The sequence below is a fragment of the Abramis brama genome, assembly GCF_963993115.1.
Source record: "Abramis brama genome assembly, chromosome: 8".
Lineage (NCBI taxonomy): Eukaryota > Metazoa > Chordata > Actinopteri > Cypriniformes > Leuciscidae > Abramis > Abramis brama.
This window is the reverse complement of record NC_139970.1, coordinates 28,867,217-28,884,413: the sequence shown is the minus strand read 5'-3', so window position 1 is coordinate 28,884,413 and position 17,197 is coordinate 28,867,217. Positions and strand designations below refer to the sequence as shown.

General features: G+C 36.6%; 2 protein-coding genes across 4 annotated transcripts in view; one reads left to right on the top strand and one right to left on the bottom strand.

Annotated features, from left to right (window-relative positions):
* Positions 1 to 1,128: 1,128 nt before the first annotated feature.
* Positions 1,129 to 12,855, bottom strand: idh1 (isocitrate dehydrogenase (NADP(+)) 1). 3 transcript variants are annotated; one of them, XM_084123120.1, is made up of 10 exons: positions 12,684 to 12,855; positions 11,269 to 11,413; positions 10,250 to 10,379; positions 7,002 to 7,293; positions 6,699 to 6,804; positions 5,437 to 5,614; positions 4,909 to 5,060; positions 2,447 to 2,587; positions 2,144 to 2,306; positions 1,129 to 1,854 (listed from the first exon to the last, which is right to left on the bottom strand). In XM_084123120.1, exons 3-10 carry the CDS (start codon positions 10,369 to 10,371, stop codon positions 1,761 to 1,763), a joined length of 1,248 nt encoding a protein of 415 aa, XP_083979246.1. In that variant the 5' UTR covers positions 10,372 to 10,379; positions 11,269 to 11,413; positions 12,684 to 12,855; the 3' UTR covers positions 1,129 to 1,760. The 3 variants fall into 3 exon arrangements, with proteins under 3 accessions (XP_083979246.1, XP_083979245.1, XP_083979244.1); XM_084123119.1 differs by having other exon boundaries at positions 11,269 to 11,625; positions 12,684 to 12,851; XM_084123118.1 differs by lacking the exon at positions 11,269 to 11,413.
* Positions 12,856 to 14,148: 1,293 nt separating this feature from the next.
* The window catches only part of kcnh3 (potassium voltage-gated channel, subfamily H (eag-related), member 3), a 111,743-nt gene continuing 108,694 nt past the window's right edge, over positions 14,149 to 17,197 (top strand). Inside the window, exon 1 of the mRNA XM_084122838.1 lies at positions 14,149 to 14,687. Within this exon, the coding sequence (XP_083978964.1) occupies positions 14,612 to 14,687 (76 nt within the window). The 5' untranslated portion in view covers positions 14,149 to 14,611. The remainder of the gene's footprint in view (positions 14,688 to 17,197) is intronic.

Here is a 17,197-nt window from a genome sequence, read left to right as displayed (position 1 = left end):
AATACGGGACAGTCCGTCAGCGGTCGTGGGCGGAGCATGAGCATTATGACATCATAGTGCTCAGAAAATCCAAACGCCTGATTTTTGAGAGTGTTTAGACTTTTTGAGGATAAAAAAAGAGTGAATGGATTTTTGTCATTGTATGGTGGTTGTGTCCACACACTGCAAAGACACATTTATATGCAAACACCATATAAAAGTGAATTTTGCATCCGATGACCCCTTTAAGTAACTCTTTTTTAATAATGGGACTGACATATTTTAAGATACTGTATGTCAGTGCAAGATGCTTTCAGTTAAGACAGCTCAAACATGCATTTTAGTCAGGGACTAGGCTTGTTTGTGAAAACCAGGCATACATGTACTTACTATTGGGTTAGGAATAGGTTTGGTTTAGTTGCATGCAATTATGCATAATAACTACATGTAACATGTATAACAAGGACACTGTAAAAATAAAGTGTTACCGATATTTGACTCTGCAAGTTCAGTTAAACCATCAAAACATGTGGAACATATTTTATATATATTAAATATTTTAAATATGAGGGCAGAACAATACACTAAACTTAGTTAAGGTATTCGTCTGACAATTATTTGGCAAAAAACACTACAGCTACAGGTTTTATTATACTATGCAAAAAGTCACAAATAAAACAATTGAATCCAAGCACAACTACACAAAAAATTGCAAATGCGTTAAAGATTTTGTGAATAAAGGGTAAAGATTGTCAATTTTTCTAGGCTGGACATCACTTTTGGCCACTTCTGTACACTGTGAAATACTCACAAGAGTAAAAACAAGCCTCTGTGTCTTTTACCCTTTTGGAAGTAACAGTTAGTTTGGGAGGCTCTGCTACTTAGATTGCAGGACTTTATGGAAGTTATCACAAAGACTTTTAATCATTGCATCAATTCACTCATTTACATGGTTTTGATCATGGACCCTGCTTGAAGTATTTAAAACTATATAGTGATATCAATTTGTTTGCCATTGAATTATTGAAGTGGATGCCATGTAGTAGAGCTGAAGCACCATGTCACTTTACAATACTAAATACATTTAAATTCACACAACGAACATATTTAATAAATGAACAAGATCAGACAAAGACAAAACACATGAGATACTCTTCTCAAAAAGTCTCATTTATTGTTGACGTCATATCACAAGACCTGATCACATGAGCACACAGACTGACATAAACCGAAGCATATAAGGAAATTAATTTTTAAAACGGTGACAGACAGTGGTACAGAGTGTTGAAGAATGAAGAGGAATGTCTACTAGTGTTAACTACCAGCATTTCAGTTAAAAGCAGGTATTTACATTGTTAAGACCTAGGCTAATCTTACGGTTCTTGGGATGGCTTCAAGAGTGGCTGTCTGAAGATGAGACAATTACAGATGATAAGGCAACAGATATTCAAGCACCTGAGAGAAGGGCTGCACTACAGGGGGCATGATTAAAAATAAAATGGCACTGATAAAATGTATATATACAGATACAAATTTCCTATATGAATGTTTCCAATTTGTTTTTAAAAGCATAATGAAGGTGACAGTAGCTCCTTCCATTTAAAAAGGCACTTTCATGTCTTCCAGTTGAAAGTGCACTGCTCCCCCTACTGGTTGTAGTGGTGAAGTCAATTTCTCTGTCTTTGGTCCCGGTTAGACAGGAGACGAGGCTGACCGAGTCTGCGGCTTGACGTGGATTGAGGGCTGCATGTGCATGGACACCCAATCAAAACCCAGCAGCTTTACAGTTTGGGCTGGCTTGACAACTTTATCTTCAGATTCTCGGCCAGTTTGTCCAAGAACTCAAAAGTGTTGAGGTAATCTGAGCGTGCAACACTTCAAAGAAATAAACAGAAAGAAATGCATATATAAATATCAGAACTATCCTTGCACAGGCATGGATATACTTTAAAAACGGTATTTTTTACAGAAAGTGCTCAGCAATATCACTTTAACACTGAATTCATGCTGTCTTTTGTAAGTCCGCTATAAGTCATCATCAAATCCCCATGTCTAACACCACTCTATAACTGACAAAACCATAATAACGAGAAATCTATCGAATGACCTTCAGTAAATACCATATATTTTAGAGCAAGTGACCCAGAGTAGATAATGGACGTACCCAGACATGCCCTTGATGCAGATGGCCAGGTCCTTGGTCATGAAACCAGCTTCGATGGTCTCGATACAAACGGCCTCTAGTGCCTCAGCAAACACACGCAGCTCTGCGTTCTTATCCAGCTCCGCCCGGTGCAGCAGCCCTCGCGTCCACGCAAAGATCGAGGCTGATGGGATAAAATCATGAGTCTATGAAGTTGCATTGTGCGACAAGCATTGTTTTTATGTGATCATGAAAAACAGTTTCTATGGCATCATCTGTGGATTTATTGATTAAGACTGGTAATGAAGTAAGTGTTTTCCTCACCGATGGGGTTGGTGGACGTCTCCTTGCCCTGCTGGTGCATACGATAATGCCGCGTGACTGTGCCATGGGCTGCCTCAGCTTCTACCGTACGCCCGTCAGGACATATGAGCACGCTGGTCATCATACCCAGAGACCCATAGCCTAGAGACAGAGACCAAAAAGTTTACTCACTATAAAATTTCATCATTCTTTCATAATACATTCACAAAGAGTAATGCCAACCCATTACGCAAATTCACGATAGGGCTTAAATGAATGCATATTTCACACCCGATCACCACAAAAACATGCATAAGATTTTAACTCAAAATTATACACTACCATACAAAAGTTTGGGGTTGGTAAGATTTTTTAAATGCTTTTGAAAGATGTTTCTTTTATGCTCACCAAGGCTGGATTTATTTGATCAAAATACAGTAAAACTGTAATATTGTGAAATATTATTAGAATTTTAAACAACAGTTTTTAGCTTTAACATATTTTCAAATGCAATTTATTCCTGTGATGGCAAAGGCATTACTCTAGTCTTCAGTGTCACATGATCCTACAGAAATCATTCTAATATGCAGTTTTTTTTTTTTTTTTAAGGGAATTATATTAATGTAAAAGTCTTTACTGTCACTTTGAATCAACTTGATGCTTCTTTGCAGGATAAAAGTATTTTATTTTGTTTAAAAAAAAATGAAAATAAAAATAAAGAAATCTCATTGACCTCCAACTTTTCAATAGTAGTGTACACTGAGATAATCCATCATTCTTATTATGTTCAGTGCCGACCAATTCATTTATTCCATAGAATGTTTGGCATTGGATGGCATTCTACATACTTGCAGAGATATTGTTGAACATCTAAAACCTGCCTCTTGTCCATATGCTATTATTCCGTCACACTTTTTTAAGCAAATCGTCGATATCATAGGGCCTGATCTCCTGTTTTTTATTAACATTTGTTTGAGTACTGGTACGGTCCCTGACTACCTAAAACATGCTTCAGTTACTCCCCTTCTGAAAAAATCTAATCTTGATATATCTGACTTAAGTAATTTCTAATCTTCCATTTATCTCAAAAATCTTGGAAAAGGTTGTTTTCACTCAATTACAATCTTTTCTGAGAACAAATTCACTATATGATACTTTCCAGTCAGGATTTAGGAAACTACACAGCACCGAATCCGCTCTATTGAACGTTACTAATGACATTATGCTGGCTACAGATAATGGGAGTGGCTGTTGCTCTGGTCCTTTTAGATCTCAGCTCTGCTTTCGATATGGTTGATCATACAATTTTTATTTCTCGACTGAATAATTACGTTGGCATTCAGGGTACCGTTTTAAATTGGTTCCAGTCTTCTTTAACCAACAGAAACTTTTCTGTACGCATTGGAAATCATACTTCCTCAGCAGCACATCTTTCCTGTGGTGTACCACAGGGATCTATTCTAGCTCCTGTACTATTTTCTTTATATTTGCTGCCACTTGGTTCCATCTTTTCCAAATTCTGAGTATCATTTCATTTATACGCTGACGACACCCAACTGTACTTCCCATTTAAACAAAATAATTCAAGCTCTTTAGAAGTCCTGCTTGCATGTTTTCAGGAAGTGAAACCATGGCTTACACACAATTTTTTTAGCTTTAAATGAGAATAAAACTGAAGTAATACTGTTTGGACCAAGTGATTTCTATGACTCTGGTATTCCGGACCTTGGCGAGTTAAATTTTCATGTTACCTCATCTGCAAAAAATGTAGGTGTTCTGTTTGATTCAGGCCTGAAGTTTGATAAACAAATTAATTCCGTCGTAAAATCATGTTTCTTTCACTTGCAACATCTTGCAAAAGTCAAATCTTTTCTCTCTCCAAAGAACTTCAAAATAGTCATTCATGCGTTCATCACCTCACAACTTGACTATTGCAATTTACTCTATTTTGGAGCTAACCAATCATTTATCGGGCGTCTTCAATCAGTTCAAAATGTTGCTGCCTGGCTGTTGACTGGCAGTCGAAAATTCGATCACATCACTCCTATTTTAACTTCTTTACACTGGATACCGGTCAAACTGAGAACTGAGTTAAGAATTTTAGTTTTTGTTTTTAAATCGTTACACGGCCTAGCACCAGGATACTTAACTGATTTAATACATTCTACTACTATCGATCAGAACGGTGTCATCACTTGCCACTTTTAAATCAAAGCTTAAAACACATTTTCTTAATGTGGATCTTTAATGCATTTATCAATTTTGAATTGTAATATATTTAATGTATTATTTAATTATTTAATTGTATCGATTTTAACTTTAGTTTTTGATTATATTGTCCTGTTCAGCACTTTGGTCAACCATGGATTGTTTTTAAATGTGCTTTATAAATAAATAATGAAATGAATGAAAAATGGTTGGGTGCAAAAGATAAATATCTAAAATAATATGTGGTCATTTCACTGCATGTTAGTTTTACTCACCCTGAGCTACAGAGTCTGACTGCACGTCTCCATCATAGTTCTTACAGGCCCAGATAAAGCCACCCTCAGACTTCATGGCCTGAGCCACCATGTCATCAATCAGCCGATGCTCATACCAGATGCCTTTGGCCTCATACTGAGCCTTGTAGTCTCTGCAACACACACACACACACACACACACACACACACACACAGTGTCAGAATGCTATTGTTACAAAATCAACTTATATAATGTTTTCTGAATTTTTTTCCCAGCTTGTTCAGTGTGCGCATAATTATGATTAATAATTATGCTTAAATGTTTATGCTTTAATGCCATGACAGGAGAAAATCTTTTATAATGAAAAATGCCATGCGTTTATTGATTTAAGCCATTAAAAAAAATTGTTTTATAACAGGCAGATTTTCAGTTATCATACATACTGTAAAAGCACTCAATGCTTCTTTAGTTCAAAAGACCCTGTGTAACTAGATCAAGGTCAATGTATTCAGTGACAATTCAAACGCAACCATTTCATGGTTACTCACTTTTCATAGATCTCCTGGAAAATATCTTTGAAACGGCCATCATATTTCTTCAGGATGGTGTTCTTGGTGCTGAGATACATCGGCCAGCCTTTGGTCAACCCCATCTGTAAAGAGCTGTGAGCAAAGTCCCGGATTGAGCTGTCTGTGTTGTACATCCCCAGAGCAACTCCACCAGTACCTGAACATATATAATCATGACATTTGTCAAGAAAACCTGGTCTGAAAGCAGATATGCTTGAGCAAAATGATATTTAGAATCAAGTAGGCTACATTCCAAATGATTTCAAATCCAACCTTTGCACAATAATTTCATCTGATCAGTATTTGCAGACCCAGGAGAGTGTTAATCTGGCCATGTGTCCTTATACTGTAACATTGACTAGACAAACATGTTCGGTGCTCAAACAGGCCACAGTCCACTGTAATGACATCATCATACATAGACATGTACACATCTTTGAGATACAGAAGGGCTGAATCCAAAAACACATACTTCCTTACTAAATAGTAGACGAAAAACAGTATGTGAAAAGAGTAGTCTATGAGAATTCGCAGTGGTGTAAAGTATTGGTGTAAATGTAATTAGTTATCATATCTTTTTGGCTACATTGTAGTTTGACAGAGTATCAACGATATTAGTAACTTTAAAAAGTAGGCCTACTCTTTACTCCAATAGATTTGTGATGAGTAATGCAATCTCTCTTGCCTGTCTTCAAAACTTGAGAGCCCTGGAAGCGATATCACCATCTTCAGGGCACTGAAGGTACTATAACTTGTGCATTTTGCCTTTACTCACCCAAGCTTGTCAACAAGGCTACTTTACATGAATGTGTATGCATTAGCAGGTAGTTGCTGAATCGCAGGATTCATATATACACGTATATATATATATATATATATATATATATATATATATATATATGCTATCCTATATTTCTTATCATTTTCACTCTATATAACAAATAATATTCAGTAAAATGAAATAGTCAAAGCCTACTTGCACGCACACACACATACATATACATATATATATATATATATGTATATGTATATGTATATGTATGTGTGTGTGCGTGCAAGTAGGCTTTGACTATTTCATTTTACTGAATATTATTTGTATATATATATGGGTAGGAATTAATGATGAATTCATTAATGAAAGATTCATTTTAAAAAATAAGAATTGTAAATTCTAGCTTTAAAAAAATTATTCTAAACATAATTTTAAAACACCAATACTATTGTAAATCACTGTAGGTTACCTTCAAAGTCATGGACAACAAACTTAAGCGGCTCCCCTCCGTTTTTGGGAGTGTACGTCATTTCCACTGTTCCAGGGCCCGGGACAACAAAATCTGTAGCCTTGTACTGTAAAAGTGAAGAGGACATGTCATTTCAGAAGATCTTTTACCTGTAACGTGATCTCCAAGATTAAAGGATGTTTTCTTAGGCATGTACATTTTGATAAAACAGCAGTGATATGAAAAAAACCCCAGAACAAATTCACAATTAGACTTAATAATAGACATTGTAATATATGCACAATATATGTAGGAGCTCCTCACCTGGTCACCATGTGCGTGTCTGCCAATAATTATAGGCTTGATCCAGCCTGGAACCAAGCGGGGAATGTTTTTGCAGATAATAGCCTCTCGGAACACAGTGCCACCCAGGATGTTCCTAATTGTTCCATTGGGAGAGCGCCACATCTTCTTGAGCTTGAACTCCTCCACACGCTTCTCATCAGGAGTGATGGTGGCGCACTTGATGCCAACGTTGTAGCGTCTCACAGCCTCCGCCGCCTCAACCGTCACCTTGTCGTCGGTGGCATCACGGTTCTCCATTCCCAGGTCAAAGCTACCACACACACACAGCAAAAAAAACAACAACAAAAAAACAAAAAAAAACTTGAGTTTTGCTCATCTATGAGAACTACTCTGTGATGTTCTTGACATTTAATAATCATTATGCATTTCTTTGCAAATTATATTTTAGCAGTCAAAAAATCTGATAATTATAAAGGTCTATTATAAAGGTTCTATTATTGATGCCGATTCAAGTGGAAAGGAAGAAAACTGCGTTGTATAAACCTTAGCGCCAGAGATGCAAGCACGCAGCCATCTTCAGAATTTTGCGGTAGCTCTGTATGTTTCTATGACATTGCTGTAGAAGAGTAATTAGCTGGTGAAGTGGGTTTACTTATTGTAGAGTTAACTAAAGTTATCATGAGCATTGTAATGTTTGAAGCAGATGTCATAACAAATGTCATTTCTAAACTTAGTTCATTCATAAATCTGTAAGATCTTATCTCCATGCTGTGGAAATACAAACTGGAAGACAGGCTACATAAGGTCTCTAGCTTATAACCTGTCTGAGCTGTAGTGCAGTGGACTGTCACATGCTCGGAACACATACGAGCAGTTTTGAGTCTGACCTGGGTATTGTTCTGATCCCATTCCCTTCTCTTACCCCTACTTTCCTGCCTACATAATAAAAAGTTTATAATTCGGTTCATACTGACAGCCAGATTTGTAATGTTGGACTCGGAACACAATCAGAACACTAGCAGTCAGAAGATGGCGTCCCACGGCACACTTTAAATGAGGTCAATGGGAAACTAGAGCCATGGTAATTTAGCACAAAGACACTGTTCCAGTGAACTGAAACAGAAGAGTTCATTTATTAACTTTTCTATTTGAAAATATTTTTAAATGTAATTTATTCCTGTGTTGGCAAAGCTGAATTTTCAGCATCATTACTCCAGTCTTCAGTGTCACATGATCCTTCAGAAATCATTCTAATATGCTGATTTGGTGCTCAAGAAACATTTCTTATCATCAATGTTGAAAACAGTTGTGCTGCTTAATATTTTTGTGGAAACCAGGTTACATTTCAGGATTCTTTGAAGAATAGAAAGTAAAAAAAAACAGCATTTCCCTGAAACAGAAATCTTGTGGAACATTGCAAATGTTTTACTGTCACTTTTGATCAATTGAATGCATCCTTCTTGATGAACAAAAGCATTAGGCCTAATATTACTTTCAAAGAATAATAATAAAAATTGTACTGTCACTAAACTTTTAAATGGTAGTGTACATGCTTTTTTTGCCTTCTTGTAGGGGGACAACATATGTGGAATTCTGTAGAAAGCATTTTAAACATAGTAAAATGTGTTAGCTGAGCAGCGAGTACTAGAGCCGAATTGAAGAGTTCAGATGCAAAAGCCTCTAAGTGCCATCTGAAAATTTCTTCTAGAATGGTCATTTTTATCAAGCTCATATATTTAAGTTCAGTAATTTCACTTAAATGGCAATGAAAATTACCTATTAATTGTCATTTAAGTGAAATTACTGAACTTAAATATATGAGCTTGATAAAAATGACCATTCTAGAAGAAATTTTCTGATGGCACTTAGAGGCTTTTGCATCTGAACTCTTCAAATGTTTCAAAATGATTTCATTTATTATTCATATCCCCATGCATTTCATTCAGTAAATACTTTGTGATCTCCAGCTACCAAACACATGCCTTCAAACCTTTGAATAGTCAGGAATCTCCAAACTAAAATTAAATCCATGCTGATTTAAATTCATCCAAGCAACTCTCACTTGTGCTCTGAGCAGACGAGCAAATGAAAGGCCTCATCTGTTCTGGATATGTGTGACTGAAATAATGAAGGCGTCTTCTCAGAGTCTCTACAACTAGCGAGGAAGAGTGTGACACACTTTACACGCTTTACACATCCCTGAGCTACAACACAGGGGGGCGGAACTTTCCCATACTTTCCTTGTTCTCGGGCCTCGCTATTGTGAAGTATCCTGTGACCTTTCACCCACTTTACTTCCACTCCCTGGTGCGATAATGATTGTGAAAAACTGTTGGTGGCGCTAGTGGATTTAGACATTTCAGAACAATTTATCATACGTTTTCAGGGGCTGCCATAGACTTAGCTCAGTTTAATCCGTCAATAAAAGCCTCTAGTGCTCAACAATGCGACTAAAGGATGTTGAGAGGTAAAGATACGCAAACAATCTTACAACTCAAGCTCAAAGAGCAGTTCAGTGACTGAATGAACATGGATCAGGAGATCCCTCTTAAGTGACGACACCTTGTTTGCTAACGTACTGATAATACTCTTATCAGACTGATACGGTTTTAGTTTGCACTATTTTACCATACTTCAGGTCAAGTTCATGCACTTTATTTATACTTCATACTTCATAGCTAAAGAGCCACTCAGATTAAACTGTTACCACAAGCTCAAAGTTCAGATGCTGACGATTCATGACAATTTCAAGCACAGAAAGCGATGTTAAGTAATAAATGCTCTAACTTATGGGATGATAACACTTCTCTTTGGCCTTGAGGATTACCACATTGTTGCCTGAGAAAAACAGGAAATGTCATATTTGTAAAACTTGGCAGGTACCTTCTCAGTGGTGTGATTATTGTTAGTAATGCAGTTTTTGGCACTAAAATAAATATGTGGTAAATATCAAAATAATAAAAACAAATAAATATCAGTTAAAAAAGTATTTGAACAATAAATATTCATTAATTATTTTTAGAATATATAGAAATAAAAAGATTTTGAAAAGAGGTCCATATTACTTTATAATCATTTTACAATAGAAACAGTAACTGTAGTGATATGGCATCAACTTTAGTACTATGGTTACCCTGGCAAATGTTTGTAATGCATGACTAATTGGCAGTAAAGTTGCATTAAATCAGATTAACGTGTACATAAGGGAAATCAAATATAATGAGACACACACACACACACACACACACACACACACTTAATCTCACCTGTGCAGGTCCAGCTCCAGATAAGGAAAGATGAGTTTCTCTTTTATGAGCTCCCATATTACCCTAGTCATCTCATCTCCTTGCATCTCGACCACAGAACCGGCTTTGATCTTCTGAGACATTTTGGACCCTGCAAGATTGATGACAGTTATATGTGAAGATGTGTTGGTACTTACTACCTTAAGAATGAATAGATTCCATTGAGAAAAAAAAGTTACACAACCAGTGAATCAGCATTTTTGACTTAAACCTGTTTTAACGGACAGCATTTATGAACGTGCAGACTAATAAGCACCACATGTCAGACTTTGAAGTCTGTAGCATGTAACAAAATTAGTTTTTAATGGTTTTCAATGTTTTAATTTTTAAACATTGCAGTGCCATGCTGTTCTTTTAAGTACCTTGGACTAAAATGCAAGTATGGTTCAGTATGGTATAACTATCTCTGTACTAATGTCACAGCTAGTGAAAGACATCAGTTAGTTATTCTCATGTTTCATGTATTTTCAGCTGAACTAACAGCACCTGACAGACAGGCAGCCATTGTGTAATATGACACTGTCCGTTTATCCACCACGACAGATTAAGTGCATCATTGTATCAATTGTGTCACTATTAATTTTTTTTTTAGTTCCACGAACTGGTCCTGGTTACATAAAGCAACTAGAACAAAGGTCAAATACAGGACGTGCAATACTGATTTACACATAACTTGATGTTTTAATAAATGAATCGGAAATCGTAATCGTGAAGCTTCAGACGAATATGGGGGTTATTTTACGATTTGTCGTAAAAATGATTAATGCAACATAAACAATCCATTAAATATGTCAATTATATATGATCAGCGAGATTGTAACAAGGTCTTTTCTGATGAATGCACCACTTTAGTGTTTTCTTCGATAATGCTCAGTATACCGGTAGCACTTTGCAGGAGACGTCAAATCAAACAACAGCGACTGTAATGTTTAGCAAACAATCTAACAGTTAAGTCTCACAACCCAATATACGAAGCCTACCTTTTCTCTTGAGGTTGTACGGGAGTAAAATGAAGAGATCTCAGATGGTTGATGTGTTCTTATGGAAGCTTGAAAGGTTTTGGACTGGTCTCGGAAGGCGTTGTTTTCGTATCAGCTGAGCGGATGGCATAGGCTCTCCCCTGCTCTGCACTCCTCAATCAGATAATCATCCACCAATCCAAGAGAATAAGGAACTAACTCAAACGACTAGCCCCTCCCTCATTATGAATCATATTTGGATGCATGTTTCTCTGGATAATTAGCTGTTTGAAGTGGGGCAGACACTTGACTTCCTCTAGGTGGCGCTATACAGCTCAAAAAAACGAATCCTTCGTTGAGCTGCATTTTCTTCACCTTCTAAAATTGCAAATAATTAAGCAATATGACTTTGAAAAAAACTAATAAAAAAATTAACTTAGAAGACAAAACACATTTAGAGTCATATGTTCTGACATCCGCAAAAAAATAAATTGTTTTTTTTTTTTGTCAATTAGTTCATTATGCAATTAAGGAAACCATTTTAAAATTGATGTCTTATCTTTACCAGACTTCAGACTTTCACACTGAATTCTGACGTTTAATTTTTGGTAATATTCGGTTTCGGCCAATATTTCAAAAATAAATGTAAAACAACAACAACACCTCTCCATCCTCTCTCATTTCCAAAAGAATTTGATGATCTTAACAAAAAAGGGCTTATCTTAAGGTCAATTTTGATTAATAAATTTGATGTTTTTGTGTTCTAGGACGCATGGTTTGGATTTCATTCAAGCAACAAAAAAACAAAACAAATCTAACTCAAACTGTTATTATTATTAGTAAAGTCTGATTCAGCGAGGAGAAAATACCACGTGACTACGGCGGCCGTCTTGTCAATATTTATTTTATTATTAATTTACACCGAACTGAAAACAAACAATGAAGAGTTGAAACAGAAAAATATTTTTAGACCCATCGTTCCTGACAACTTCGATTCAATCCGGGCCACCATGCCCTGCCCATTTTGGACCCTCCATTTTAGACGACTACCTGCAATTCTACTCACTTGTATCGTACTTCTATGATCCTTCCTTACACGTCTATCTAAATTTCTATTTTAAGGTATTGCTTTCTATTTAAAGGTAAATGCTGTCACGCCTGTCAAGTATGCAGCATGGTATGCAGTCAATTGGTGTAACATACTACCGCGTCATAAAAGTGCGTCTCTTGACCAAAGTAACATAATTATTTCCCCAAAGTAACAGAAAGCGGTAGCCTATACCAATTGCAATATTCATAACCCAAATTGTTAATGGTTTTGAAGCAGCCCTTACACACAAAACAAATGGGTGATTTCTATTATTATCATACATCCTGCTAACTTTTAGCAACAAAAGCATAAGAAACAGTAATAGACAGATACAGGTTCAGCCTACCTCCAAAACGCATTCTATTTCTTGAGCAGTCCATATATTCTCAGTCCACCATCACGAGCACGCTGCTCTTCATGTGCGAAACTGTATTTATCCTCTGAGCTCGCGTGAGCAGTAAGGACGATCCATGAAAGTGAGCAGTCGTTTGGTATCTCCGTCTGTCTCCTGCCTGAGTGCAGAATTCAGACTTACCGGCAGATGTCACCATTTCATTGTTTGTAAGTCTCTAATAAGTGTGGGTGCCACAACCATATTTTGTAATTTATACCGATGTGTATTGTAAAGCTTGGGCACAGGGGTTTTCAGTATTTTAAATGACACGGAGCCCCAAATATGATCATCCTTATGCGAGGGACCCCAATTCTAAAATGACAGCTATAGTAGGCTACATTTTTATAAAGACCCCATTTACAGTATACTATAAAAAATGTACAACTTATGTGTAAAATATATTACATTTTTCCTGCTCACTGTAGCAATGTACTGTTATTCTTTAATTTATTTGTTTATTTATTTTAATAATTTTTATTTAATTAATTTGTATTCATTTTATTAATTTTAATCATTTATTTATTTAAATCAAAAGCATATATTTATTTATTTTTACATTGTTTTTCTCGAAACTTTTCCACGAGCCCCTAATGGTTCCCTGAGGCTCCACGTTTAAAAAACCCTGGTTTAGCATTCCTAAAATCTGCCTTTTATTTTGTATATTTTTATAGCAATGCAAAATTAGTTTTAAAGGGAATCCTGATAAGTCAAATTGCAAACTGAATGAATGGACCCAAGTTAAGGCTATGGCCTACTAATATCTTTTACAGTCTGTATGTCATCCTTTGGAATATTTTGGGCATACTGAATGTGAGTCTGCAGGCCAATGTGACAAATTTTACATTTGAGCGTTTGAGTTTTTAGCATAGAAGAGAAAAAGAGATGTATGATAATAATAATATTTTTTTTATTATTATTATGTTGAAGGGTTAGATATAAAGTAAGATAAACTTGCTATGCTTATTACATTTTTTATTCTTCTCTTTATATTTAAAAAAAAAAAAAGTCAAGTGGTGTAACCAAGTGAAAAGTACCAAAATGCTTGCCTTGAATTTTACCACATCACTTTATTATATTTTCAAAAACATTTTCAGACATGGCTTTCAAGGTAAAACAATTGTATTGTAAATGTAAATTGTAAACCTGCAAATGTATTTTTTTAACCATTAAGTCATTAACAAGTCATGCCAACTATATGCAAACATGTATTTTTAAATAATTCAAGAGTTTAAAAAAATATCTCTAAACAGTTACACTACCTTGACAAATGTAAATATTATAGAGGTGAAGACTATTCAAGTAATTTTTAATGTATTTTAAATATCTTACCAAATTTGTTTTGTTTTTCGACTATTTCATCTGAACAAAGAGCCTTTCATAAATAATAAAAAGACAATGAGCTGGCACAAGGGTTCTAGCCTCCTCACCAGACCCTGCTCACCACGTGACGTGACATCTGCTGGTTATAGCAACTAGAGAACGCCAGTAATATTGATGTAGAAAGGATCGTGGTGGCACAGAGGAGTTCACACGGCATCAGTGCGCAGTCGCTTCACCAGTCGGAGCTCCGGTCTCCAGCGCTGCCGTTACGCACAGGTTCATCTCATCACCAAGCACCTGATTTACAGAGACAAGTACGCGGATTTTCGCCCTCTTTATGACACGATGTAAGGCAGATATGTGGGCTTTCCGTTGAGGGATATGGTCACTGCTGAGCTGCCAAAGTGGAGCCGCACGTATCACGGATCGGGGCGCTCCTGCAGGGTCTAGGATGCGCGCCCGGAACATCCCGATTCTTACCTGGGTTCGGGGCTGACCAGGAATCCACTGCCTCTGCTGGGCGCAGAGGCGGGAGGAGGACGCAGTCGACCCGCAGCAGGATGCCCGTGATGAGAGGTCTGCTGGCCCCGCAGAACACCTTCCTCGACACCATCGCCACCCGTTTCGATGGCACCCGTAAGTGCGCAGAACGTACCAACTTACATTTCCTTCACCAAAGTGTCAAATGCAAATACAAAGTGTTTTGAGCAAATTCAACATCCAACCTAAGGTATTTGCATCAGTGCGTAAAGTGAAACAGTTGAAAGCTCTTAATGCATGCGTGGAGTCATTTCGTGTAGCAGGTTGCATAGTTGTCTCGTAACATTGTTGTGGGTTGCTGGCATGCCATCGACAGCAGTCATTCTGCCATACTACATTTAAAACTATTTTAGACATTATTTTTTGCATTATTTTATCATTTTATGCTTGCAGTTTTATAGTCTCATTAATTGCATTACATATTTGTACTTTTAAAATTGGACACATTGCAGGTCTATTTATGTGAACTGCAAAAAAGTTTAAATATGAAAAAAAGAAATCTTTTAAAAATTCATAAAAGTTAGGTTTTAATTTAAAGTTAATGTCCACGTTATTTGTCAGCTCCCCCTCAACTGTTGCGCAACACAGAGCTCTGGGTAAAACTTGATTAAACTTAACCAATCTTAAAGAAAGAGATTTATACTTTCATTCCCTGTGTCGCTGCATGAGTTCGGGTTGCTGCGTATCTGCTTATTTGAGACATTCTGTGGAGTGATCTGATCCCTGCATCCCTAGGACATTTTGTCTCATTTTCTTCTCAGCATCTAAAATAATGACATAATCTGGAGAATAGAAGCAATGTAATAGGATTTCACTGTGTTTTTAAGAACACATTTCACTTGACATCTGGAAGGCTCATTGAGGGTGAAAGAGGTTAAAGATCCTTTAAAGAGGGAAAACAGGTGCATCTGTCACTACTCAACAACTGCAGATGATTATGAAAAGCCTCACTTTTGAACTCTATTAACCACAGAGAGTGAGTCTGCAGAGAAATAGCTCTTGTTTAGTTTGTAAAGTATTTTTGAACAGAAGGGATGAGTAACTAGTGTGCTGTCTGGGTGAGCAGTGGGTGTGTAGGTGGATAGAGGGTCGCTAACATGCAGCTTCACGTCCAATATGATGCAACTGTCCAATGGTTGAGGTGATGTAGTTTAGCGGTTTGAGGGATATTCTTGGTTCAGTGCATTTGTGGCATAATGTTGATTACCACAAAAAAATATTAATTTCCGCAAACCTTTCTCCTTAGAGCGAGGCACTTACAATGGAAGTGAATGAGGCCAATCTGTAAATGTAAAAATATACGGTTTTAATAGTATAGCCACAAGACATAAACAATGTGCATGTTGAAAAAAAATGCCTACTAACCTTTACATTTTACAACTTTGTTGCCATGACAATGAAACGTCATAAACCTGAAACCCAGTAGAGTGACTACAATTATTTAAACAGCTTTACAGCTCAAATAATACACAAGTTTTAACAGAAGAATTAGTTTAACATTTTTTTTTTGTTGTAAAATTGTAAGCTTTATATTTCTGCTATTAAATCCGAAAATGCCCATATTTACTTCCATTGAGTTACTTCAAAGATCTGAATAGGTTTTATTTTGAAGATCTGAATACGTAACTGGAAGGTTATAGGTTCAAATCGTTCAGTTCACATCACTATCAACTTGCAATTTGTTAGGAGATGTGCACTTTTTATCATTAACTTATCCTGATAAAACAGATGCTTTAAGAGAAAACCATGCCTGAAAAATAGCAAATAGCAGGAAAACACCTTCTGGAGATCCTTTGCTTTGTTGTGGTGTGATCAGAGCTGGTAAAGACAAAAACTCAGATTAACGTCTGTCACATCTTACATGATTAGGATTAGCTGCATTTAAACTCAATGTGACGTGCACTATCAAAGGTTTTATTCTGCTGTTTGATGCCAGAGAAAAGGAGAGAAAAGAGCGAGGGGAGAGTTTTGTGTTGTTGGTGTGCTCCCGTTTGAGAGGAGTTCAAAGACAGGTCCATAGAGAGAGGGAATACTGGTAAACACTGGTAAACACTGGACTTCATTAATGCTGTGGGGCACCTCACATTCACACATTCTAACAGGAAGTGACAGCATCAGCCTATATCAGGTCAGATATTTTGAGTGTATAGCCTAAACTACTAGTGATGGGTGGATCAATCTTGAAATATGATGCTTCTGAAAATAATAAACAACATTAAAAACAACGGATAAATTCTAAATTGGCTATATTATGCCGTTTTTGTTATTTTATATTTTTATCCTTTAGGCTATAGGCCTATTTATTCAAATGTAGGCCTACACTATGTAACTTTTTTGTTCAAAATTAAGTGAATTTAAATAATGGATCAATACATCATAAATCCTTAATCCAAAATGTGTTTTTGTCTCACCCTAATTCACTATGGTAAGCCATAGTCAATAAGTTTCAGACGTGACAGGATGTTTTCGCGGGAAAATCGCGTACCTACGTCACTGGCCAGTGCTTGTCTCGTCAACTCCGGCCACTTTGTCGCGTGTACTCAGTGTAGCATAAGTAGATGTCACAACAAATGAGAGAGGATGACATGGAGCACGCTAAATCTCAA

What these genes read in the sequence shown, in the direction of transcription:
- idh1 (XM_084123118.1), bottom strand. Translation starts at nt 12,717, where the DNA reads ATGGACTGCTCAAGAAATAGAATGCGTTTTGGAG. An exon ending in TTCCAGGAGATCTATGAAAA is followed by an intron (nt 5,061 to 5,436) that starts GTGAGTAACCAT and finishes TGTGTGTTGCAG; the next exon opens with AGACTACAAGGCTCAGTATG. An exon ending in TGCATCAAGGGCATGTCTGG is followed by an intron (nt 1,855 to 2,143) that starts GTACGTCCATTA and finishes ATTTCTTTGAAG; the next exon opens with TGTTGCACGCTCAGATTACC.